Here is a 26,605-nt window from a genome sequence, read left to right as displayed (position 1 = left end):
TACAGGTGACAACAATTCCCTGTTTGTAAATGTGGCTAACAAACACAAGAAACAGGGTAGGCACAGTCATAGGAACACGTGCTGCTATGGCACACGGGATAAGAGAAGTGTAAACACCCACCGTAGAGCGAGCAGTGGGTTAAAAGTTCTGCCAGCAGACTCTTTACATTATTATTAATAATAGTGATACCTGCCATTAGTTATTAGCTCATACATGGCACACTGCAAGCAGGGACATACGCCAGTGTACACTCTGGTTATGGTTACTGTGCCCATGTTGTGTGTATTATATTTTGCATTTTGTATTTGGATGTGTTCTACCCAGATCAGCTTTCTCTCTCAATACTGGCTTCAAACATAATGCTGGGAAGAATGTATTTGGTCCTGCATTTCTGGTGATGGATACACAAGGCGCTGTTCATCAGATCAGCAAATACTGCTTCTTCTTATTGCTTCTTATTATCCTGCTGTGCTCACTACATCCCGGATTCTCCTCTCCATCTCTCACAGAAGTACACCAGCACACTTGTACTTTGGGAAAGGACAAGCACTTTGTTTTGATTGCCAGTCTTTTAGATTTCAGCGTTGTTTTCGCTAGTGGTTTTAACCATGTTGGCAGTGGCAGGCCTGATGGTCCCAGGGGCACGAGCCTAACAGCTATGCTGAGCCAGCTCAATAATTTTCAGCTGCCGAGAGGCTTGGTCCTGCTCCCCTCCCAGGTGTGTATCCCTGCAGCTTCATCCTTTCCGTGTCTCGTGCTTACCTGACCCTGCGGGGAGCTGATTCAGCCCACTGTGTGCACAAAGGGAGCATTTTTGACCACTTCAGCGATCTGGAAGTGGCTCAGAGAGGTGCCAGGCGAGGACCAGGCACACAGAGGCAGGATCGCACAGGTGAGCCTCGGGGAGGGCAGGGGAGAGCAGTACGGCCCCTTTGGGCAGCCCTGTGTAAGACTGGCTCAGTCAACACATCCAACCTTGTTTTCAGCACAGCTCATGGCTGTAAATCACAGGATTAACGCTCAGTGTTGCTGGCTGCTACCCGTTCACTTTTCCACAGGCAGCAAAGGCTGTGAAATGTTTATGTTTTTGTTTCACTCCCAACAGATCAGCATAATCACATCCCATAACACTGAGTGGCTTCTCCTTGGCTCCGTAGAGCGAAATGGCAGAGAATACACTGCCCTACCTCGCTGACACAGCCCAGCTAAGCAGGGGACACACCACGTTATTCACGTTATTCAATCATGTTTTTATGCAACTGCGTCAGATGATGAGACCCTAAGCCAGCTCTGGAACCCCAGCTGGTGCTGGTCCCGCAGGCGGCTGTCTCCTGGGAGCCAAGATCGCAAACTCTTCCTGCTCCCTAGGCAGCTGCCAGGCCAGGCTCAGAATTGAAACGGAGGGAAATAGCAAATTGGTTATCAGAATGACGTGACTTTAAAATCTGAAGGTTACCGCCTTCAATGAAATATTTTATTGCACTGGTAAAATTTTTGTTCCCTAAGGTCTGAGTCATTATAATTAGCATTAATCTTTTGGGTTAGCAGTGGGCTTTTAAAATCCAATTCCAGGGCAAAATACAGCAGTCACCAGCTTAAAGACTTGCACAATTTTTGGTCACAGCTTAAACATTTTGAAGTAAAGCTGCTTTGCCTTTTCGAGTTGCTCAGCCTTTGCCACGTACCCTCAAATGGAGAGCCCCAAAAGATGAAGTGATTTCTAATAGCAACAGAGAAAGTATAATTTGAGCGTAAACATGATAGCCCCGCACCTGGAGCTGCTCCTCCCAAGCGCTTTGTTCAGCAGCAAGTGTGTTACCTGTGTAGCGACTGCTTCTCATCTGTCTCGAGCTGCCCTGGCACCGTCAGCTCTCCACCTAGACCCTGAATCACGGGCCGACCCTTGAGTTTTAAGGAATGCGAGAAAGAAAGGAAAATAAAGCAGCAGTCAACTTACAACATGAGGATATAGGTACGCTGATAGCCAGAATGATCCAGGCAATGTCCATCTTGCTGAGGCAGATGGTCGCTCTGTGCTGGGGCTTGTCCCCCTCGGTGACGTGGGAGATATTTCCTTGCACCCCGGGTTTCCAGGTCCCGGCAGGAACCAGTCTGTTGAGGAAATTCCCAGTGGCGGTGGAGCCAGCAGTGGACATGGAGCTGGACAACCTCGTGGCGGGCACCGTGGAGAGAGCGCTGCTGCCCAGCAGGGTGGTGTCCGTCACCCGGCCCTGCTGCGGCGGGGCGCTGCCCGTGGGGTCCCCCGCTGCCGGGGAGGAGATGTTGACATCAAAGCTGGTCTGAACCGAGTGACCCGCCGCTGCTGCTGCAGTTCCAGGGCCAGCAAACAAGGGGACGTTTGTACTGAGATTCAGGGTTACCCAAGAGTTGTTTTTGCTCAGCATATCCCACACGCCGTAGCGGGTGGGTTTAAAAGGCACCGACACTGCTTCGGGGTCAGCGGACGGTCCGGCAGTTGTGGTGGCAAAATCTGCTTTCTGCACGACTCGCCCGGCCCCCTCCCCTCGCTCTGCCTCCCTAAAGCTTCCCGAGGTGTCGGGGTGGGGAGAAGGGTCTGAGGGTGTAGTTCTGGCCAGCCCCGTGCCACTGGGATCGCTGGGGGTTGCAGTCTGGGGCTGAAAGGGATGGTCTGTGAAAGGGCTCCTCAGGGTGGGGAAGGGAGAGTGCAGGGTGCTCTTTAGGTAAGGCTCCGAGGACTCTGTGAAGTTGCCTTTGAAAATCTGGAAGATTTTCCCCTTGGGGCGAGTCTGTCCCGAGTAGAAGGCGCTCTGGTTGTACAAGTGCTGCGTTTCCTTCTCGCCGCCCTGAGGGCCGCTGCCCGGCTCCTGGCCAGCGGACGCGTTGCTCCCCGCCAGGCCCAGGGGACGGGGAACGGCGGGGCTGGGAGCGGGCTGCGCCGCGTGGCGGCCCCGGTGGCCGGGCGTCGATCCCATGGCTGAGACAGCGGCAGCGTCCGTCGGGAGGCCCTGAGAGGAGGACACGGCGGGGGACAGGACCTGAACAGAAAACACCAGCTCTTCGGTCAGTGCCAAGATGAGTAGAACACCTGCGGGAGGGACACAGAGACAGGGTCAGGCAGCGGCAGGGATGGAGGGCTGGGTGCTCGTCTGCGCCGCTCTCCCCGCAGAGCGACAAAGCTTCCCGCTCTATAGGGGCAGAAACAAAAGACGTTTCCATTTTTGTTTTGGCCAGGAGGCCTCCGGATGAATGGCCACATCGTGATGGGGAACCTTAGTCCGGTCGTACTTCGGGCTGCAAAACCCTAAATTTGGCTGCCTCCAGCCTTGAATGCCATTAAGCAATCTGCTTCTGAGAGAGCAGCTGCTTAGCCCCAGGGAAAATTAGGTCAAGAAGGGATGTTTGATGAGGGACTTCCTAGCTCATGGTGCCTCCTTTACTTAGAGACTTTGGAATATCTAGCCTCTTATTCAGAGCATGAGATGGGGAAAATCCACAAATGGTAAAAATGAACACGAAAATGTAGCTATTGCAGTCATTTAAAAAAGATTTTTAAGGACATAACTCCATGTAACACAACTTCTCTGTACACATACACAACAGTTTGTTTGGGTCCCGTTCAGTGCTGTGGGATTTGATCCCATCAGTTTGCCTCCCTCCTCCCTCTGCAGTGTGCATCGTTTCATGAGGTGCCAGATCCACACCGCTGGGATCATCAATTCTCACATTTATTCGTCGTCCAGCTAATGGACGTGGGCAGCTGCAGCAGCGTCAGCCTCCCCGGGGGATGCGGGGCTGGCTTTCTCTGAGTGTTGTTACGCCACTTTCTGCCCCATTTGGGAATACCCATGATGGGCACCAGCAGGAAAGTGGTGGCTGGGATGGGAAAACCCTTCTGATTAGGTGCCCAGCAGGTCCTAAGGCTCTGCTGCATGTTGCCCAGACGCATGTGCCCTGAAGCATGTTTCTGCCAACTCAATACACGTAGCAGAAACTCACCAAAGGAGCAGTACTTACTTGTCTCACCAGGTAAGTGCCATACTTTGATCACCAACCACCACTTCTGACCCAGAACAGAGCTCTGCAACCAACAAAACTCACCTCCCCCTGCCCCCAGCAGCCTCTTTGCGGAGCACCCAGAAGATCTGAACCCTGACTTGACAGTGTAGCAAGAGCCACTTAAAAGCAACGCGCTTTCCAGGGCCTGGTGCTAAAATTAGCTCATAGTTTTATTCCTGAAAGAAATATCTGCCAAATATGTGATCATCTGGAATACCGCTTCCTAATTCCTAGCCTGCCACAGACAATGAGCTCCCAGCAGAACACCGAGTCAGAGAGAAAAACCTCTTCTGTCCGCTGAGACGCAGCCAGGAGAGCAGCTCGTGCTGTATTCATGAAGCGTCACTCCTGGAAATGAAAGGCAGGAGTCATCTTCACATTTCTGGCAGCGCTTTTTCCGAGGTCAAGGTCAAAGCAGATATTCTGGTGTCCATATGGCTCATATTTCATGCCAAGGCAAGTTGCTGCTACAGAACAAATTCAAAGAGGAAAAGATGGAGATTTATTTTGGATTTGGTGTGTGTAGAAGATGTTTCACAAAACTTTAGGCCTCCTCCTCTGAGCACACACAATAAGGTGCACTGGCAGATCTTAGGAGATAGGAGATTAGAGGGATCACGCTGTTACACTGCCTGCTAACATTTTGGGGTGGTCTTTGTGTAGCTACTTCCATGCCTCACACACACACAAAAGTCTCTACTGGATTAATGTTATTTTCTCCAGGATATTCTTAAGTAATAAGGAAGATGTCAGCTTTTCTGCATACTGTGCCCTGAGGTTAGCAGCCCTGATCTTTGGCTAAAAACCTAATATCCATCTGTTCTACTTGAAATACTGATACACGGGGAGCTTGCTGCTGCAGAGATTTATAATCTCACTGGGGCAGCCTGTAGTGGTAGCAGGTCACTGCACGGCAGGCACGGGAAGCCAGGTACATTTAGCTGGTGCCTTCAGAGAGCTTGTAAAGCACTAATAATTATTCCAAGGAAATACTATGTCATAAGCCGTTTATTTGACAATAAACAATAACACCCCTGACATTTGGCTCTCTCAGGCTGTGACAGTCAGGCTGTGCTTGTCCTCTACCCTCCCTTTAGCAGTCTCTGCAGGACCATCACCGCCCCACAAGCTACAGCTCCTTAGGACTTTTTTTTTTTCCTGGTTTAATGGCCCACGGTAACTCTTTCAGTGCTAATCTGTGTCCACAACTATTTAAAAAAACGTTCAGCTTAGCAGATCGTTGTAAAAATAGCTGGTGCTGTATATTTAGGGAAAACCAGCTGGTAATAATGACTTCACAGTGGGCTTTGCTGGCCCTTTTAAGTAGAATTAATTGGCTTTATAATTGATCAACAGCCAACTGGAAAGCGAAAGGCAAGTTGGAATCAGTGTTTTCAGATGCTCGGCGTCACCTGTGCAGGGCCACATAAATACGTGCTGGCAGGGTTTGCAGTGACCTGCTTGCCCAGAGCTCCCAATTTTGTATGACATGAGGGTGAGCAGGTTCTTACCAAATGGGGCTCGTGTTACGGACCCCAATAGCCTCACTCTGCCTCAAATGCACCTGCGTGGAAAAAAGGGCCACAGGGGGTACGGTGCTGATTGTCCCCAGCGCCTCAGCTTAGCCACAGGCAGATTAACAGTGAAAGGAAAGCTTTTAGTAGCTGTAAGGTTGTGATGGCCAGGGAGATGATATACCAGCTGATAAGGTGCACAGCAGATGCTCTTGGCCAGTCCCGAGTCCATTTCTGCAGCTCTCTGCCAAAGTCCTTCTGTCCTGGCTGCCTGAGGCTCCTCGCACTGACCTCACCTCGGACGTGAGCCCGATGGGGTGAGAACTGGCAGTGCTACAGAGCGGAGGCAGTACACTATGGCAAATAACAATTATTAATTATATTTCCTAAGGTCAGTTCACACCATTAGCTTTTTTTTTTTTTTTTAAAGGGCCATTTCTAAGTTATAGGAGCTCATGCTCAGAAGGGGTCACACTGGTTTGGCTTTTAAATGCTGCGTGTCAAATTCCCACTTTTGGAGTCCAAATTTATGGCTACATTAAAACCATTCAACCCTAATGAGGAGGTTGATTGACCCGATGTCTGAGTGGTGTGCACCGTGTCATCTCCTGTTCTTGCACGCTGCACCAAGAATTGAATGTTAAGTGCAACACGGATTAACTCAAGGATGAAGCACAGCAGTGGCAGCAGAGTGTACACAGAGGGGGCTGCTGTGCACTTAGCCACAAAAACCCTTCCTGACTACGTGGTGCAATGGTTCAAATCTCAACAGGACCTCGCTGCAGCACTTCTTCCCATTGTGTGCTCACAGGAGGAGTCCGTGGTTTTGCACGTGAGAAAAATGAAGCAGCTCCTTTGCAGGCTGTTTTTTGTAAAGACTGATGTCCTCAGCAAGCCTCCAGAGAGGCGGGGGTCAGGAATATTTTTCTTTCCCAGATGAAGAAATCAGAAGGGAGTCTCTACCCAAAGTCCTGCCTTTGAGAACTGTTTGGGACCTTGTCGCTCTTGTTTTGAGGTAGGAGGCAGAACTGGGTCCCTCCAAATCAGAAAAACAAAGCAATTCGGGCCCCAGCAGCTCAAATTCTTTGACTGCTGTAGGTAAGGATGTCAAGAGCCCCTGCTAGGAGCCGGTGTCCTGGCTTCCTGCAGGAGTTAACACCACCTGGTGCTGCAGTGGACACTTTACGGGTACTCCCCGTGCAGCTTTTCCAGATGATGGCAGACCTCGTGTGCGGCTGTGGAGCCAGCTGACGTGCTCAGCCTCCCCGGAGCACCACCGCTGAACAACACAAACTTATGTAAGTTGTGATCCAAAGCCCGTGGAAAGGTTCCCAGTGACTTTAGAGGGCTTTGGACCAAGCCCTAATTGCCAGAGATGCAGTGGAAACTTCTGAGCTGCACATTCACGTTTTCTACAGCAGACGAATTTGCACGAAGGGCTCAATCTGGCGTTTGACCCCTTCTGGCCTCTGCTACCTCGGCCCTCGCGGCAAGACAGAGCCACCCCGAGCGGTACTTGGCAAACGTTTCTGCTCTACAAGTCAGGAAGAGCTTTTCGTGCAGAGCCCCGCTGCTGGACTCATTATTTCAGGCTGCCGTAGGCAAAGGAAGCAAAGGGAGCTGCTCTACAAAAGGACCCATTATCCGCAGACCCGGGGCTGGGAGGCACGTGGGCAGCGTGCAGGATGCCGATGGCTCTCCGTGCTCCTCAACAGCCGTGACTTCCTAAGTGATGGCAAGAGCAGGTTGTGCAAAGCCTGCTCGGAGCAGCAGCAGCGTTATTGTTGCAAAGCAAGCTTTCTTCCTGGCGCTCCTAACTTACCGTGTGGCTCTCAGCAAACCCAAAACATTACAGGGAGCAAAATGGATCTTTAACAGATGGGAACCGTGGAGAAAGTACGTAGTATTATTTTTGTTATGGCCATTTTCTCTGCAATCTGTCAAAGCAATGTGATTTTCACACGCTGTGAGGAAGCCTTTGTACAAACAAAGAGTTAAGCAAATTTCATCTCCATGATTGGTGGCAGAACTGAAGGAAAAAGTAGGTTACTCTGCATAGAAAATTCCTCTTCCTGCCTATCAGTGGCTGTCAAGCCACAACTCCCACGTATTAACTTACAAGTTATTGTCTGCTTCCTCTCCTAAGTATTAGACAGGGTGATCAACCCCAACTTGCAAATACAGCGTGTTTGATAAAACGGAGAGAACGAGACACGCAGCGTAGCAGCTCTGTTCACAGCAACACAGCACAGCACCAGCAGAAGCTCTGGCAATCACATGGACAAACACAAATTAAGCAGCACCCACTGACACTCCCCACGAAACAACATTGCTGTTAGCCACGGTTTTCATGTGGCAGGCAGGTCCCAGCCCTTTAACAACACACAAACGTTGCAGAACACCATTAGGGCTCCTGAGGTGCACTTAGATAAGAGAGAGTGAGCCTGTAAATCAGAATTCATTTCTGGTCCTGCCGTGATCCCCACAACGGGTGACACACGCAGGACGCTGCCGTGTAGTAACAGGGCAGGCAGCTCCCAGCTCCCTGCTGCTTGCACCACACACTCACAGATCCGAAAGGAACAGATGCTTTAGAAATCCTTTCTATTTCCTATTTATATAAATACATACAGACACCCGAGCTGCTGATCCTCCCGAAAAGGCTCGCTGACAACCTAGGACAACGGTGATTACCGAGGGGACGGTAACAAAAAGAAAGAGCACGGCTGTAGCTGCTTGTTCAGGGTGAGCACTTACCTGAAAATCTCATTTGGACTTGTCAGCAGACATCCTCACCTGCTCACATCACACGGATTTGGAAGCTTCATCACTCAGTAGAGAAAGGAAAAATGCATCTTCCCCCCGGCAAGGCAGCGGCAGGCAGGAGTTGCTGTTATTGTTGGCACTGGTTTGGAGGAATGAGGACAGAGACAGCCCAGGCAGGCGTGTCTTGCAGGGCTGTGCAGCGAGAGGGCTCGCTCCTTTATGGAGCACCTTTGCAACTGCAGGGAAAGATCACTTACGGAGCCAGTCCCCCGCTCTGCGAGCGGATCGAAGGGCTGCTTGGTATTCCAGCTTGGTTTCCCATCAAGTCCAGATACAGTTTGTCTGACACGGGTCTATTCAGATGCCAGAGGATTGCTGGCAGTTCTCGTTTTCTGGGAACAAAACAGCAACAAGCGCCCCAGCTGCACGTCCTTGTGAGGCTGCTCCTTGCCTGTTTCGAGGCAGAGTGCCCTCCCTCCGGCGCAGCATTCAGCTTTTTGTGTGGGGATGGATTTTACAGATCCACCTCCTGCTTCTGCACCTCCACCAGACCTTCCACTTCATTCAATTATCTCTAATGGTATTAATAATCCTGTCAGAGGAAAATATGTGGAATGAAATAGGGATGCTCTTCGCTCCTTCTCCTTCTTTGGCAGGAAAGCGCATGTTCTCTATGGTATTTTTTCATTTCATAGTGATGAACGGGCAGTTTCTACTTCGCACCTATAAAATAAGCCCACAGATCCTGCGATTCTTAAAGCCATAATCCTGCCTCCCTTCTTCTGTTTCTTCTTTTCCTGTTTCTTCTTTTTCTGCTTCTCTCTTTCCCCCTGGCACAGCTGGGTGTCTGGAAGAACGCACAGCCCAGGAACACAAAAATGTGCCCCGTTCAGCCAACAACAAACCCCTCTAAAGGCAGGGGGAAACGTTGAGAGTGCAACAAGTTGGGGGCTGCTTGACAGCAGCACAGGAATCCCCTGGGAGTCACAGGACAACCCCTGCTCCTCAGTCCTTGATTCAGAGCCTCTCTCATATCCAGGGGTGCTGCAACAGCCCAAGTAGTTTGTTACATGGGCTGCTCACAGAATTTGTTCCTAATATTTTGCTAGAGGGAAAAGCCAATTTCTTCTTCTCTCTCATTGTACCAGGTGAGAAGATCACAAAGCAGCAGCACCGTGACAATAGGCTTGAGGTCTGGCAGAGGTAGCAGCTATGGGGCCTCGGACAGTGACCCCACTGCTGATTTTAGGAGTGTAAAGTCCCTCTGAGGGAGGATATGTATATACAGGTGCGTGCATTATATCACAAGGGTATTTCACCCCTAGTTACACATACCGTGATTTCACAGCCGCAGTCATTTCACAGAGGATGTGCAAAGACAAACAACAATCCTAGCTCTGCTTAGCGTTTTTGTGCTCTTGTGCTGATGTGCCTTTTCTCCCTGCCATTTGCAGCTCACTTTTCATCCTTCCTGCTTCCACTCTGAAGGTTTCTCTAAATAAAGACACTCAGAGCGTTATAGGAAAAATTGCTCCTTACAAATACCAGCTTGTTTAGCAGTTTCCAGAACTCAGGGCTTATTAAGAGCTCGCTGCTGAAACAATGATTTAGCGTGAAGCTGCAGCTGGCGTAACAAGAGAACCATGCCACGTATTTTAACCTTTGCTGGAGGATTTGCCACATCTGTGAGTAGTAACTCACCACAGCTTTCTTCCCTGTGTGCTGTCATGGATGGAAACATATGGCTCAAAACTGCAGAGACCGTCGTTTGGAATTTCAGATGAAAACTGTTCACGAGGACAGGGCCCCGTGCTTCCCCTCGTCCCAAAACACATGGAACAAACCAAAAATAATTCTAAAAGCGCACAAATGTTCCCCAGTCTGACGGCTCCCCCTTCACACAAAGCTTGTCCAGCCCCAGCTTTGCAAATGCACATCCCTTCCTTTCCACCCTTCCCTTGGCAGCAGTTTTTGTTGGCAGGATGCTGTTGCCAAGGGAGACAGAAAGGATGTGCAGCTGGCTTTTCTTCCACCTGCACTTAGTGCCGCTGATCCTATTGATGTTGCTGCGGAACCTTTGGCTTCTAAGAGACCCAGCATCAATGTCACCGGACCCTTGGAAGAGTTTTGACAATGACACAAATAGCCGCGGCCTCTGATGGAAGGCTTAAAATAGGATCTTGCCAGAGAGAGGATGTAGCTGATGTCACAGATGCTGACTCAAGCGAGGGTATCCATTTCACAAGCAGCAATAAAAAGGGAAAAAGGAGGATTCAAAGACATCTTAACGAAGGTTTCTGACAACTGTGCAAACCTCAGGTATGTAGAACTTACATGTCTAAGGTAGCACGGCTCTGGCAGGCCACTCACCCCATCCTAAAATAAATCTCTAAGCTGCCACGGGTTAACTAGTACCCTGCAGAGACCCCTCTCTTACCATTAGCAAAGGAGGTCACAGAGGAGATGATGAGTGTTAACTCGATGTCCTGTTTCAGATGATGAAAACCGGGTGAGACCAATCCCACCCCGTATCCCTCTATCAAATTACACAGCACCATCATGAAGCAAAAAGAGGACTCATTTAGGTCAGTACAGGGAGAAGCAGAAGTGGTGTCTGAAAAGGTTAAATGCAGTCTGTGTGTTGTGAAACCTTCCAGGAGAGGAAATCCTCCTGCTTTGGACGTTCAGAACCAGTTCCTACTCAACACAGCAAGCAAACCTCAGAGAGCAACACTTCACTGGCAGAAAGAGCGGACCGGGGCAGGGCCTGGCAGCCTTTCCATGGTAAAGCATTAGGAAGCACTTTTCTCTCCCCTATGAGAGGGTAAGCGGGCGAGCACTGATTTGGCTGAGGCTCGGAGCTGCTGCCTCTCCAAGACCCAGCATGGTACCCATCAGCTGTGCCTGAGCCCTGCAAGGCACGACGTCTGCTGCCTGCTGACCTGGAGAGCAGGCAACTTCGACCCATGGCTGATCTGAAGTATTGTAACACCCTGTACAAAAGCTGTCGAGGAGGCAGAGCAGAGAGCCCCGCTCACGGATCCCCCTGCTTCAACGAAGCAGACATTTCTTTCCCTACTTGCAAAAGCTGTGCTCAGATTCTCCAGCCGCAGGTACAGAAATGTTGATCCTGCAGTCAGAGGGGACGTTACAGTCATGCACAGGCTGACTAACTCCTACAGCCCCTTAAGGTATTTCAGTCATTTCGTCTGTTCACTGCAAGTAATTTGGATGATTTATTACTTATGGCCCCTTCAAACTCATTATTGCCTCCAAGTGCCTGGTTATCCCTGTGTTTGATCTCAAATGAGAGCTTGTAATGAGGACCTTGCACCGATTCGTCCTGTGAGCATGTAACACAATTAGAAAGCAACTTGTGCATAAACTGTTACATTTTCAGGGAAAACCATTACATTGACGCAGGAAAGCTTTGCTCTGATTTTTGACCATTGCCCGGTGTAAGGAAAACGCACACCGTGTCTCTCAGAGTGAGTAAACGACTTGCTAAGGGCCTTGTACAGTTATTCACTGCCTCAGTCGGTCATCTGGGCACGTGAGAACAAAACCAAGTCAGGATCAAGGGAGTTTGCATTTTCAGCATGGGAGACTGGTTTTGGGGAAGAAAGGTCCTATTTGAACGTGAATAGTTCCCAGAGTGGACCTGGGCTGTAAGCGGCAGTGAGGGTTTCCATATCCAGATTTTCTCCTGTGAGCACAGCCCAAGGATGTGAGGCTACACATGAACCAGCCAGAAAGGTTGCAGTGTGATGGTCTCGTTATCTGCTGGATTATACAGGGCTAGCGAGGCCTCCGGAGTGCATGTGAGGCTGCTAGGGAAAGAAGTGAGCTGTTCTTTTTCATCGCTGTTCATCCTTCCTAAAGACCAGCGACAGCTTTCTCTTGGCTTTCGGAACTAAACTTTGCATTGCCTTTTAGCTGTTGGGAGCTGAACCGGGCTTCAGCCGAGGCTGATTTTGGAATAACCGGGGTCAGTGTCATGGCCCATCTCCACGGAGCCGCATGGCTGCTCTGCGAGGAGGGCTGCTGATGGCCCGGGGCTGCTGGTGAAGCCCCTTCCCTCCGGCACTGCATGGAGATGCTTACCTGAGCCTCGAGAGTGCCAGGGGCACGAGCATCAGCATTAGGATACACCAAGATAAAAAGGAAAGGATCAAATTCTATTCTTGAAAATATCAGCTGCTCACTGCAGAGATCAAGGAAGGTTTTGGGTTTTTTTGCTCCATTAGGTGAACTGCGAGACTGCACAGGTATTGAGATAGGGATTTTTCTTCCCAACCTTTGAAGCTAGGTATTGGACTGGAAGGAATGATGGTCCAAGTTGGAGTAGTAAATCTTATGTTCCTACATAAGTAAGGTCACAGCAGCTGCTGGATATAATTTCTGCTAACAAGAGCAGGACTCTGCTGCTAGTATTTCACTCAGTGATATTGCTCCTGCATTAGATTCAGTAGGTGGAGGTAGGCAACATCATGCACAAGGAACATAAAGAGATACAGTGCTACAGTGAACTGGATTAGTTGGGAATCAGTGATTCAGCTGGAAACACACATCAAGTCACGACAAGGACCTCACTGTTAAAAATATGCTCTAACAGTTTAGCATTTCATTCATTTCTGCAATCGTATTTCCTATTCAGCATGAGTAATGCTGCACAACGAAGTGCAGTGTTCTACCTGTTAGTGTGGATGGCCGCTTTTTGCATGCACACTGGCAATTTTTTTAAAGTCCACTGCTGCTATCATGTACAGCTTCCGAAAGTTACTCTGAACATGTACTGCCTTGCCTTTTCTCTGCAACACACTGCATGTCCACAAGGCAGTCTGCAATCAGAAGGGGTACAGACGAAGACTTTACAAATCACCTAAATCAGCAAATCAACTAAAATCACTTATTTTGATGTTATTTTCTGTATTTAGAGGGATACTCATATGAAATGTGTATTTAAGAGATGATAATCACGTCCAAAGATGATAATTAAGTCCAAAGCTTTAAACATGAAAGCTTTTCCTTGAGCTTTTGTTTAAGTGTTCAGAGTGGACTCAGGTCACCGGAGCTTCAGTGTGACTGCCTCAGTGTGACGGGCTGCTACTGTCACGTGTGCTTCTCTGTGCCAACAACATGAACTGTTGTTTAGATGCTAGTAATAACAGCAGGCATGAACAGCATTATCCCCGTAATACTTTATAAGCCCATCTATTCTATTTGTTTTTCTTTTCTTTCTGGTTAAACCTGCCTCTGTTTGTGTACAGGACAGAAGCTCCTGCCCCCACTCCTGAAATGTCACCACCTCCACGCTCAGCTTTATTCTGGAAGGAAATTGGGCTGACAACCCTAACAACTTCTGATTATTCACACAACAGCCCTTGTGAAGAGATTAAAGGCACCAGCTTTTCCGTGCTGCCCTGTCAGCACACAGCCCGCAGGGATCCTTCTCTGGATGTGAAAGTTAGCTCAGCCTCGCTGTCCCTTCAGCCTTGACTTCTGCTTCGTTAACACCCGTTTTGCTGTCGGTGATACCACGCGGACATCCTACCTCTCCCCATCCCCCTGTGCTGACTGCTGTGCTCCCGGTAGAAGGAGCAGAAATTGATTTGATTTTTTTTTTTTTTTCTGGTAGAAGTGCAGGAATGCCAGCCATGTAATGGGAGGATTCAATGTGAGGTGGTTTCAGTGCTTACCTCGGTGGTAGCACCTGGCTTCACTGCGCTGCCCTTAGGGTGCATATGGCTCCCAGGGAGAGCGTGAGGTTTCCTGATGCATCGGGAACAAACTTCAAGCACAGCTGTATGCTGTTTCTTCCAAAATGATGCAGGCGCAAACATACCAAGTGGTGCATTCAGAAAGACAAATTCATCCCTGACATAGCTAATAACACGTTTCTGCCAGTTACACCACTCTGATGCAGGCTTTCCTTTGCTTCGGACTTAATTTATTAATACACAAAGCATAACCTTGGAAGTGGGGCACAGCAGAGCCAGCGACACGTTACGAACTTTCTGCTTGGGCGTTCTGCATGAGCTACAATTAAACATCACTCATCAACAGACACGTGCAGGAGGAGCCGAATGGCAGTCAGATGTTGCATTCCCACAAAATGCAATGATGATACCGACATAAGTGTCTTGTTGCCACACTTCGCACTTATTACACTTTCCCTTTCCTCCCTCTCTTTTAAAGCATCCTCAGCTGTCGTTGTAGCGGAGCAGTGAAATTATTCCCACAGCAAAGTGCAATGTAGGGAAGCAATCCTGTTTGGAGGCAGAGCACTACATGTGGCATATCTGCACTCCAGCTGCAGGAGCGCATTAGTCTTTGCATTAACATTAACTACTGCGGCTGAGCGAATATATTAGCAGCAGCCCTCGTAAAGGTCAGGACACGGAGAAGAAGGAATATCAAGAAGCATTATACAGAGGACATAATTTTCAGGTAAAGTGCTGAGTTTCAGCCCCATTCAATAGGAGTTGAAAGGACTGGATGGATATAAATAAAGGCAGGCTTGCTTGAGGGACCAATTACAGGGCCATCGATAGCAGTGTCAGGAAAAGTCCACCGGGAAAACCGTGGCTTCTGCTACGCTGGTGTAAATCCAGGACAACTGCACTGCAATTAGTCAAATTATTCAGCATATAAATGACTCCGAGAGGAGAACACAGGAAAAACTAAAGGAACCACAGGAAATAAAACACAGTTGGCAGCCAAAGACCAGTGTCGCCAAATGAGAAATAAGGAACTACCTGAAGACAAACAGCAATTAATAGCTGGAACAAGCAGGCAAAGGAGCAAGAGGATTATCTTTTGTTCTCTTCAAGTTTGGGTGCTGGTGGCCACAGGTTGTGCGGAGCCAGCCTGGAAGCTCAGCACAACCACGGTTTGGCTGTTTCATTTCCCCCCTTTACCTGGTTTGTTGGAAATTAGTGTTTCAGTCAAACAGGGGATTTAAATAAGTCTCAAGTACCTTTCATACCAAAAAATCTGGAAAACAGCTGCTTGGCCCAGGGTTATTCACAAATAGCAAGTCACATATAGCAGCTAGAACCAAGCTATCTGGCATGAAGCAAGGCCAGCTGCTGAAACGCATATGGTAACAAGAAATCTGCGTATTTCAGCCTGAAGTTTTGGGTTGGTGCGGTCAGAATCCGGCTGCTCATTTTGGACACAGCCTCAGCAAGGTGTCTGAGCAGGAGCCGCTTCCCCCTGACTTCAGTGGAATTGCTCGCTCACTGGAGGTGTCACACACGATGAATACTTCGCTGAGCTGGGACCGGGGTGGGAGCAGGCAGATAAAGCAGGGGGAGCACCAAAATGAACGTGCAGCTATGCTGTTACAGGCATAAACCACAGGTTTGTGCGGGGACGTACAGCGTGCTGCTCTTTATGTAGATGCATTGCTCTCCTCTTCTGCTGCGCTTATTTACTGTATATTTATTCACAAGTGTCCCTGCTGGGAGCTGTTCCTGCATGCTCATTCACTGTCAATTACATTCCCAGAAACACGGCAGCACCTACAGCAACGTTTCCATTGCGTTACAGCTGTTTCCTTAAGATGACCTTGGGTCTGAGATATTTATCAGCAGGGAAATAAAACAAAAAGACTGAAAAAAAAAAAAGGCAGCAACAGTTTGCAATAATTTGTTTGTGAAGGTGGCACGATCTGAGCTTACAAATTACAGGCAAACATTTTGTATTTGCTATGGCAGTATTAAAGCTTCTCTTTCTAAGAGCTCCACGTCAAGTTATGCCTCTGTCTAAATTAATGCTTCCAATTAGTCCTGTTTTATTGTGCATCCATCACAGGAGGTTCACTGTTAGGGCTTTGAACAATCCAAATCCATACAGTGGTAATTATGAAAAAATACATTTAGCAAGACACAAATGTTTCATATTTATCAGCAGTGCCTTGGGCCCTTTACATTTTTTTCCTGACATATTTTTAATTTCTTCAGCCAGATTAATCTTTGGGTTTAGTAAATAACTGCAGTCAAAGGCTGTATTACTCTTTGCACTAGGCTTGGGCTTGGCTACTTGCTTTTTTCCATCGTGCCTCTTGAAAAATCATCGAGCTTCCATGCATATGTCAAAGGCAGCGGCTGAGTTTCCAAGCTACGTGGCACACAGCATGTAGGGGAAAAAAAAAGAAGACAGACTTATTCCTTGAATTTGCATCATATTACCTAACTTATCCAGCGCTGCTTCCAAACTTTCCTTTTATATGTAAAATCTTTGGCGCGTGTTAAAAATGTATGTGGGATAGCTTAGAAAGGGCTGAAAAGATGGTAAAGGGATTGAATGTACTTACGGCAACGACCAAAATTATGGTTCCATAACAAGCCTGAGGCTTTCAAGAGACACATAACTGTCACAATAATTATTTAATTGGGCTAAAACTTTCCAGGTTTGGAGTCAGTCCAGATGTGATATTTCTAGAAGGCAGAGGGGGAAGGAGCAGTGTAAGCAGCCCTGAACTGAAGCAGAGAAAGCGCTTATCCTCTGCTTGCTCACCGGGCTCTGAGGAGCAGCTGAGCAGAAACACTCGGTGCTGGAGCAGCCACTTCTGCAGAGCAGGACTGACAGGTGGAGACAACGACAGCAGCTCGCAGGAGTTATTTAAAAAAAATGGTATCTGGAAACAAAATAAATACCTGTGTTTTTAAAAATGAAAGACTATGAGGGATTGTTTGAAACCACAAGTGATGCCAAGCTTTAATCTGAGCAGGGGCTTTCGGCTGATTCCTCATTGCCCCGTCACCTACAGAGCGGCTCTGGAGGCACAGGGAGAGTGCAGCCTCCCTCATCAAGACCCCTCTGATACAAAACCACATAGCTCTGAGCTACCTTAACCACTCTGTCTCACCATTATCCCAGACCTTGACGCAAGTGTGGGACAGGGACGTGAACAAAGGAGAATGGTGTAGCTGGAAAGCCAAGCCTCCGGGTTCCTGGAATGGCCCGAGGAGACACTGAGTCACTTTGCTGGGAGCTGCCCTGCTTCATTTCTGCTGGAAAGGGAAATGTTTTAATTCGTGATCCTTTGATGGCTCCGGAACAACAACGTCCTGGTGAGGAAGTAAGAGTATCTCAAGCATTGGGGTACGCTCAGTGCACTCAGCAGCAGGGTTTTCCTGCTTGCTACCATGCCTGGGAGAAGGACCACATGGACATCTTAGCAGGGATGTAACCAGCAGGTTTTGGGGTGAGCAGGCCTCCTCTGGCCCATCGTTTTGGATTTCTAGCCCAGGCAACACACACACTCGACCATCTTATACACGGTTTAAAGCAACAGGCCAGATCCTCAGCTCACGTGAGTCGTTTGGCCCTAGTGAAACCCAAAAAAGCGCAGACAACATGGAGCCATCCCAGGGCTGGCTCTGTACCTGGAAAGCTGCAAGGCCAAGAGCATTTCATTGCTGGATGACATTTTTACAACTCACTCAAAGCCAGAAGTGCAGAGCAACCCCTCCAAAGCTCCAGCCCAGTGACTGCAGCACAGCTCATTAACAGCATCACGTCAAAACGTGCTTCTCCCTACACCTCCCTCCTCAGACAGAGCTGTTGAGATACCAGCCTTAAACAAACACACTGATTACAGGGAGAAGGAGGAAAGGGAGGAGAGAAGGGGAAGGGAGAAACTGAATAATATTTTTAGATGTTAGGACAAAATAACCAATTGTGATCTCCATTTAAAAAAAGAAAAAGAATCACCCTTTCATTCACAGGAATGAATATGCTCAAGCTCAACCTCCACAGAATAAGAGTTGCTGATGGCGAATATGCAAATCCCATTCTTAACAAATGCCTGACGGTGTACATTTACATTTCTTTCAGTGATGTGTGTATGATTATGCTGAGGAGTCTTCTTGTCCAAAGCAATCTCTGGATTGACAATCCATCCCTTCTGTGTACCCACAGGCACAGGCAGGCCGTAACAGCAGCTGGGGGGAATAAGGCTGGGCTTATCCATGTTATTTTTATCAACACAAATACATATATTTAGTGCTTGAGTTTTGTTCATCTTTTATCAATAAACAGATTAGAAAAAAATCAATCTTTTATAGTTTAGATCTAGGCTTCTCTTCCAGTAAGCACATCAAAGTCTTTATTTTGTCTGAAGTTAGAGAAAACTAACAACCCCTGCCCAAGAAAGACCCATGAATCAGGTGGAGCACACTGAGGTGGTCTGAAATGTCCACACAGGATATTCTCCACTGGGACAGAAGATATAAACCCAGACTTGCAAGATTTCCTGGTAGTCTCTGTTACAGGCCCCAGGCAAAACTGCCTCATAGGATGCGTTATCATCTTGACATATGGCACAATCTCATACCAAGTATGCAGGGCACACAGCTTAGGAAGATAAAACATTTAAAAGGATGACTGCTCATACAAAGCGAAGCTGCAATCGTATTTGCTTAAATCTAAATGCATGTCATGGTGACTGAGGCTCAGCTCGGCCGTAAGGATGGAGTGCCGTGACCAGCTCACAAGGGGTAAAATAATCTTGAAAATGGATGAGACCGAACGGATGCACCAGCCTTAACTAAACCCTGCTGTGGGCCCAAGCAGAGAATTGCTTCCAGGGATGTCAGGGAATGGTCGGGCCATTTGGGGAGGCTTCTTGTGACGGCACAGGAGCAGACGGACTCCATTTCCAAACTGCTGTTCATCTGCAGTTCGCCTGATACGGCACGTGACAGTCCACTAACGGGCAGGCACTGGAAAAATCCACTTTCTATAAATATGCTATAGATAAAAGAGGTTTTAACACTTAAATGCCAGCATTAACTCTTTAGTTACTGCTCATTAGCATGGGGAAGATCATTAGAGAGATCTCTGCAGACAGCAGCCTTAGAGTATTGACTGTGAAGAAGGAAAGGAAGAAGGAAGGACAGAGGAGAGGCTCTAAGACAGGGAGGAGGGAGAAAGACAGAGAAAAGGAAAAGGGGAATGGAGGAAAATAAAACTGGAAAATGGTGCAGCTTGCATATTTTCTTACTGAGTGATACTGGATATGAGAAATATGTCCAGAATAAATAATTTTATCTGCAAAGGTTCTATTTCAGTTCATTTCACAAACCTCGCGTTGACATGGCAGAGATATTTGCTCCATGCTGCATGCACATTATTTATACCTCAACCCATGGATTGGCATCAGGGCTGGAATTGGGCCTTTCATGCAGAATAAATCTGACATTCTTCCTTTCGGCCTCTGTTTAGCATTCTAGGAAAAAAACAAATTTCTTTATGAATATGTACATGTGCCAAGATGAATCTGCCCTCAGACTGGCATTTCAGGGGGGCCGCGCTGCTGTAATTCAAAGCAAAACTTGGCCTTCGACTCTAATTGCTCCCAACTCCAGAAATATTGAATTGATTTTCTTCAGACACGAACTGTTTTCTCCTTCATCACTGAGGTCTATAAAACAAGCTGAGCTCAAATTTCCTAGCGTCAGCTGTTCTTGAGTTATGAGGGCAGAGGAGCTGCAACCGGAACAAAGAGGAATGGCCGGGCTCTCTTCACACCCACCCGTCACAAAAACAGCCAAGCTGATTTTGCTGAGAGTTCTCAAAATATTCACCTTTAGGCTGATGCCAAACGTGAAAAGCACGCTGGCCCCTCCGAGGAACTTGCTTGAGAAAATCAGGAGCGCCTGAAAAATGGAGGCAAGCCTGGAAACAGAAATTGAGCTGAAGCTGTAATAGTGTTTTGCTTTCACAGGACTAATTAACATTTCCCAATTCTTGGTCATAAATCAGCTTTGTGAGAGCCTACGTGTTCCTGAGTGGCCTGTGGCTTTCCTCTTTCCTAGAAGAGACATTTTTGCTCTTAGCATCAGATAATCATAGGTTGTTTAGGGCAATTTTAATCTGTTTCTTATGTCTGGCAGACAGGAACCCTGCCACAGTGACTACTGGGAGCGTCTGCAAGACTTCATCCAGATCCTCGCTCTCTGCCAGCTCCGGGAACCTCATCTTTCAAGTTCAGCCTCGCAGCCAGAGCTACACGAGCTGCTAGCAAAGCCTGTCCAGTACTTTTATCATCACCCAACGTATTTGTGGCTTTCACATCGAGACACATCGACAGGATCAGGGGCCCTCACTGCGTTAGGCATTGCAGGGACATCGCGGTCATGCTGACTTGCCAGTTCATCTGTTCTCCAAGAAACACTCAAGCTCGTGCTCATCTTCTGCAGCAATGGCAAGAGCAAAATAGGTTTAATAAAATTTGAACCAGTGGAAACAAAAACCCCAGGTCCATCTGCTCACAATGGGGGATGTTGCTTCAAGAAGAAATTTAAGTTTGGTGCCTAAAAAACCAACTTGCTTGGTTGCACAAATGACACACGGACTAGCAAAAAAAACTGTTTCAGTTTGAGATGCCCCTTTCGGGATAAAAAATATTTGCACTTGAAAACCTTTTGACCAGCCTACTGGCATGCACGTCCTTAGCCAAGACTGATAGTGAAACACCACACACACACCGTTTCACATCACTCCCCAGGACAGGGAATCTCTTGTACAACTTGTAGCCACCGAAGAGATCGCGTGGAGCCACCACGTGAAGACCTGTTATCACGCAGTTGTCGTGCTGTCAAAAGCTGCAACTACTCACTGCTCTAGTGAGCCATGGATAACTTGGTTTGCTCCTGTTCAAGCTTTGCTGGCAGATTTGGAAGTACTGAGACAGAAGCACCCATATCTAGATCACCCCAAAGAAGGGATGCCCGGGTGCAGAAACATTGGTTTTGGGTAACCAAGGGCAAGAACTTGGGCAGAAGATAGCAAGTTCTCAAGGACCTAGGCATTTCCTCTGCCATTTCTGCTTTATGCTTCTGAACTAGAAGCCCTGCATAGTCCCCCTGTGCTATCAGGAATCCCTGTCAGGTTCATTCTTGCACCGATGCTCTGAAGATGATCAGGACATAACGAGACACGAGGGGAGCAGCATCTGCCTTTCCACGAGGCACCTGCATTGCTCTGAAGGCGTGGGGCTTACAGAAGCTGAGCCGAGAGCAGATTCTGACCCTTTATCTTCTGTCTGGTTTGAGAAATGAACTGCAATAGCAAAGCTGTTCCTGTTTGGAAATGGGTTACAAGGTATGCATATTTATGGGGCTTTGCTCCCCAAGGTGCACACGTGCAACTCCCATTTAGCGAACGCGTTTAATGTGGGAATGCTGAGAGATGGAGAGACAAATTAAGAGGAGGTTCACCACTCAGATCTTCTGCAAGCATATAGCAGTCTTATTTAAAAATAATAGAATAATGGCATTTATAAAGCATCTGCACCACAGCATTCAGAAAAACAGGCTCATTTGATTAGAAGAACATTGCAAATGCTGAAAATAATGATATGATGCAATAGTAGCAACAATTAAAAAGTAGATCAAACTTGCCCAGGGGCTTAGAGGACTAGAGAAGGGTATCTTTCATTTGATTTTATTTTTTAATTAAAAAAAAAGAGTTTTTCATAGTTGGAAAAGATCATATGGATTTTTTGGGAGGTGCTGAGGTGGCGAGCAGGCATCAAGGCTGTGGGATATATCCCAGTAGAGAATACGCAGGATTTTGTTGTAGTTCATATGAAATGAGTAACATTTAGGTCGCAGGTGACCTTCTGTCCCCACTGTTTCTCCCTGACTTCCCAATGAGCAGGTGATTTAATACGGGCTCAGCTGCCTGGGATTTGCATGGGGAGTAGTTCTGTGTCCTGGCTGGGACTCAGCAGCCCCAGAGCGTGCTCTTGCTGCCTGCAATGCAAAACAGGAGCCCAGGAATGATGTCCGCAGCGTAGGGAGCACTGATGCATTGCTCAGGGTTAATTTGTTTTATAGATTCACTTCCCAAACACGCAGTTAAGCAGTCCAGAATCTATAAACACCAAACCTCAAGCATGCCCTGCTGTGCCATGAGACAAGTGACTCCGAAGAGCGAGGCTGGGACCCCACGTGAATGCTTCCGTCTTTCTTCACAAGGAACCTTGGCCGCACAGAGGCTGCATGCAAAGGAACGGGCAGGATTTGGCATCAGGACAAAGGGACTTTAAAATGAAACCCACCCAAGCCTTGACATCAACCATGCTGCCCTGCTGCCTTCCCAGCCGCCACCGAAGGAGCCTTCAGGTGAAGCTGCACAAGGGCTGTGCGTAGCTCCAGGGACTTCTTACAGGATGCTGCAACCAGCTGGCTTATTAAGGATATAATAAGAAAGTTATCTATCTATCTATCTATCTATCTATCTATCTATCTATCTATCTATCTCTACACGACATACTGTTTTGTATCTATCTATCTATCCAGTATAATATCCCTACCACTATATGACATTGCCACAATGGTTTAAAACATTCGGTGTGCAATCTCACAGTTGCTTTACACAGCCAGACACCCCCCAAGTCCATTCAAAGCATTTTTGGGTGAAATACTTGGTGGAGAAGCAGGCCGCCAGCACGGCTCTGCGGCTGCCCTCGCACACGGGCCGGGCAGCAGCCAAAGCCAGGAGGGCCCAGCACCTGCCTGTGCTATTTCTGCTCTGCTCAGGGGAAGGAGCCCCAGCTGACGGGCTCGCTGCTGAGCCAGAGCTGGGATGTAAATTAAACAGACGGCACATTCGTCTGCGTGTACACAGGGGGGCAAATAGGCAGGGAGGGGGAAGCAGTTGATACACAGCAGCCACTGCAGAGCAGTAAATATTAACATTAATTTTGCCCATCACCGCTGCACATTTGTTACACCTTCCCACATACAACACCTCTAAGCGTGGATGTGCTGAGCCAGTGGCCTGCCATAGCAAGCAGCGAATAATGAATGATGTATCACCTCCCTCATAATGGATTGGTTATTTCAACCATACTTGCCTTGATGTGATGAAATAAATGACAGCAATTTGGCTAATACATGGCTTTTCTGCTCACCCCCTCCTTTCAAACAGGGCAGCAAGGTGTCCTTTAGCATTTAAAGCCTTGCAAGAACACAGTATGTATGATGGCAAATGTAGTATGCCATAAACTGTAAGTATCGTCTGGTTTGAAAGGAAGCTGATACGAGGTATAAAGGAAGTATTTTATACACGAGAGAGGTAATAAACCTAGGGTTTGCTGCGTCCAACTGGACGTAAACCCATTGCAAACATTTTTGAAGTATCACATAGCTGCACTAAGAAAGGATGCTGCCACTGAGCTGAAATTGCTGCTGGTTCAGCTGGTAACGTCACAGCTTTGCCAGTCAGACACTGATCTTATCAACCCATTTTCTGCTTCAGCCTGGTGGTGGGCAAGTACTGCATGAGCAACGTTACTGCATCCTCCGTTAAAATGCAGCCCCTGCTCCACGACCAGTGGCTGCCAGCTCCTGCAGGGCAGTGCCTCGGTGCCAGCAAGCACTGCAGAGGAAAAGAGACTTCACTGGGACCTCTGGAATAAGATTATCTCAGGGAAGGAAACCATCAGGCAGCAGGAAGGCAGGACATCAGGGGGAGGATCTCCACCAACCTAAAGAGGCTGCAGATAAAAGCCTCAGCTTGCCTCTCCTTTTATACAAGCACCTGGGCCCTGAAAAACAGCAGTGGCCCAACTGCCCTCGTCCTTGGCAAGGGGACAAGATCATGCCGGGAAATCGAGTACCCCCGCGGTGTGAGGGCTGCCCTGCCTGGTTCAGCAGGGCGGGATGCTAAGCCAGCTGTTCAGTGCTGCCTGCAGCCAGCTGCACTTTCTCCAGCTGCTGTACAGGGCTCTCATCTTCCCTCTGAGAAGAGGCACCAGCTCTCGGTGCTAAGGCAGCTCCCCCCTCTGTCTTCTGGATTGGACATGGATGTTCCAGCCACCCCAAGGCTTCTTGGTCCTCTCTGGTTACTCATTTTCCAGCATTCCCACTGCTTTTGGGGTTCTCAGTCTTCAGAGGTGTAGCAGACCCAGCTGACTGGACCCTACAGCAAATGTAATCACTCCCGATGGTTGTCATCACCACTATTAGTGTGTTTTTGTTTGTTTTTTTTTTTTTTTTGCTACAGATATTTTTCCCCGATGAATGCTGACTTGTCTCTTTCCCTTCTGCCACTTCAAGTCACGTGTGCCCTCAGAGAAAAACGTGGCAGCATCAGGAACAGGAACGGAAAGCTCTGTCACAGGGAGATGCTGGGATGCAACGTGATTATCATGTTAACCAACTCACCGCCCTCTGGATGCTTGGCCCGCGTCCAGCAGAGTGACATCAACACGGAGCTTGGGGCATGCGCCGCAACCCGCCCCGTTCTCCTGAAATGTCAAGCAGAGCCCTGGATGCTGTTGGGACCTCAGGGGCTGATCAGCAACATGCTGCATGCCCCTGTGCTGCTGCAGAAAATACTGAGAGTGCTGAGTGGTGCCCGGGAGGAGCTCTGCACCCAGCTGGATCCAGGCTCCCTGAGCAACACGTGCAGCACGTTGCACGGAGGCAGCTGTGCCGCCTGCCCGCCCGCTTGGAAAGCCTCTGAAACCACTGCGCAACCCCTCGGAGGCGAGCAAGCCAAGGGACACCACTAGCAATTTTCTCCAGCAAACATGAGGGGCGACAAGCCAAAATATTCAGTGGACATCTGGCCTTGCCTTGCTAATAGCGAGCCTTTTCTTGCAGGGTTGCTTTGAGACCTTCTACTGGAACGCAAGGATTTCAGCCAGCCCTGTGTGCTCTCCCTTGGGTAGGTGAAGGATCGAATTTGCTCCCTGCTGCTGAAGCTGCTGCTGAAGCTGTGGTGTCTGTCTGCGAGTGACTGAGATGTGACCCACCTGGGGTGGGCAAAGGCACCCAGTGAAACCCCTCTTCCAGCACCTGGCTGCGAGTTACACCCTTTTTTTCCAGTGCTGTCACACACCAGTTGGGCTGCAGTGGAGCCAAGACTTTGCTTTAAACGCCTTCTTCAGGCCTGGGAGCAGTAGAGCCATGACCAAAATGTTGCCCTTTAGCAAATGTAGGTTCATTTCCTACACAGTCTATCTTTTGTCTTCTCCCTAATCCATCAGCGAAGTTACAAAGCTGAATTTCCATGGCAACAGACTGTGAGGTCAGAGAGAAAGTATTATGCAGGATCAAGCAGCCGAAGTGGAATTGGGGATGGGAAAGAACAAAATTACTTAAAAAAAATAAATTAACAGTTGTAGCAAAGGGAAAGATGAAAAAAAAAAAAAAAGATAGGTCAGATAATCTGCTCCTGGTATGAAGTCTCGTTTTTTGAGAAAGCTGGTGCTGGTACATGCCCTATGGGGGCAGTGGGGTTGGCAGTGGGAGGTGGGCAAGGTGTGGACGTGGACAGCAGGACTTCAGCAGGAGAGAGCTGGGAGAGAGCTGGGAACACACGTTTCTCTCGGTGACATTCCCATTCCTTCGCTGAAGCCTGGGGTTGGACAAATTGTCGCACGATTGCCTTTTTTTGACAGGAAAGCTGGCAGTTTGCTCATCTTCTAATAGGGTCTCCTGCTGTGCCCGGGACACATGTGTTGAAGCGGCCCCGTGCGATGCGGCGTCGCTGAGGGGCTGGGGCCACACCTACTGCGTTTCCACGTCTGTTACCACCTTCCCCCTTCCAGGGGATGATCTAGCACCTACAGCTCTCCGGAGACGTCTAATTAAGCCCCTTGTCAGATGAAAGGCGCCGATTCATTAAGTGCCGGGCACGTGTGTGTGCCCCCCAGCAGGGCTGCCATCCCTCCCTCCTGCGCGAGCAGCACGCGCGGCACATCAGAGGAGACGGAGGCTCGGGGGGCTCTGCCTGCCCCACAGGGGATCCTTCTCCCCTGCTCAGGAAAATAGGGGAGGCAGGCGGTATCGGAGCCTGAGAACATGCTGGTGGGGTCAGGGGGGAGGCAGGCAGACACGGAGAGACCTCCGGTGCACGTCGAGGATTCATAACTGTGACTTCAATTCTTGCCTTTTCCGCCGCTTGATCTGAGAGCGTGTTTGAGTCGATCTGAATATCAAAGCAACTCAGCAAGGCAGTGGGGCACAGAGTAGGGCAGAGTCTGGCAGGGATAGAGAAAAGCAAGGGAGGAGGCACAGAGGTGGTGCTGCACAGAGCCCGGGTGAAAGGTGAAGAGAAGAGGTGACGTGCCCAGCTAGCACAGAAAGCTACTAAATTAAAACACGGCTGTATTTTCCTGCTTCATTTTCTCAAATAGGCATTTTATGACCTACTCCCAGGCTTCATACACTGTTTTTGAAAAAAATGTTGTCTGACGTGGGGTGACAGGAGAGCTACGATACAGCTTTGCACTGAAGTACTGTGAAGAAATCCCTGC

The 26,605-nt window shown here is 48.5% G+C and overlaps 1 protein-coding gene across 7 annotated transcripts in view; it reads right to left on the bottom strand.

The window, feature by feature from the left end:
• The window catches only part of TMEM108 (transmembrane protein 108), a 144,791-nt gene that overhangs the window by 6,323 nt on the left and 111,863 nt on the right, over positions 1–26,605 (bottom strand). For 2 of the 7 annotated variants that reach the window (XM_082752550.1, XM_082752549.1), the window contains 2 exons: positions 19,415–19,558; positions 1,959–3,068 (listed from right to left, as the gene is read on the bottom strand). In XM_082752550.1, the coding sequence (XP_082608676.1) occupies positions 1,959–3,068; positions 19,415–19,460 (1,156 nt within the window). In that variant the 5' untranslated portion in view covers positions 19,461–19,558. Of the gene's footprint in view, positions 1–1,958; positions 3,069–4,324; positions 4,507–5,737; positions 5,918–8,310; positions 9,324–19,414; positions 19,559–26,605 lie in introns of those variants that run through there. The other 5 variants (XM_082752551.1, XM_082752552.1, XM_082752555.1 and 2 more) reach the window with 4 other exon arrangements.

The sequence above is a fragment of the Aythya marila genome (genome assembly GCF_965140915.1).
Source record: "Aythya marila genome assembly, chromosome: 2".
Taxonomy (NCBI): Eukaryota; Metazoa; Chordata; class Aves; order Anseriformes; family Anatidae; genus Aythya; species Aythya marila.
Note: the sequence above shows the minus strand (reverse complement) of the source record. Positions and strands in the feature narration are given on the sequence as shown.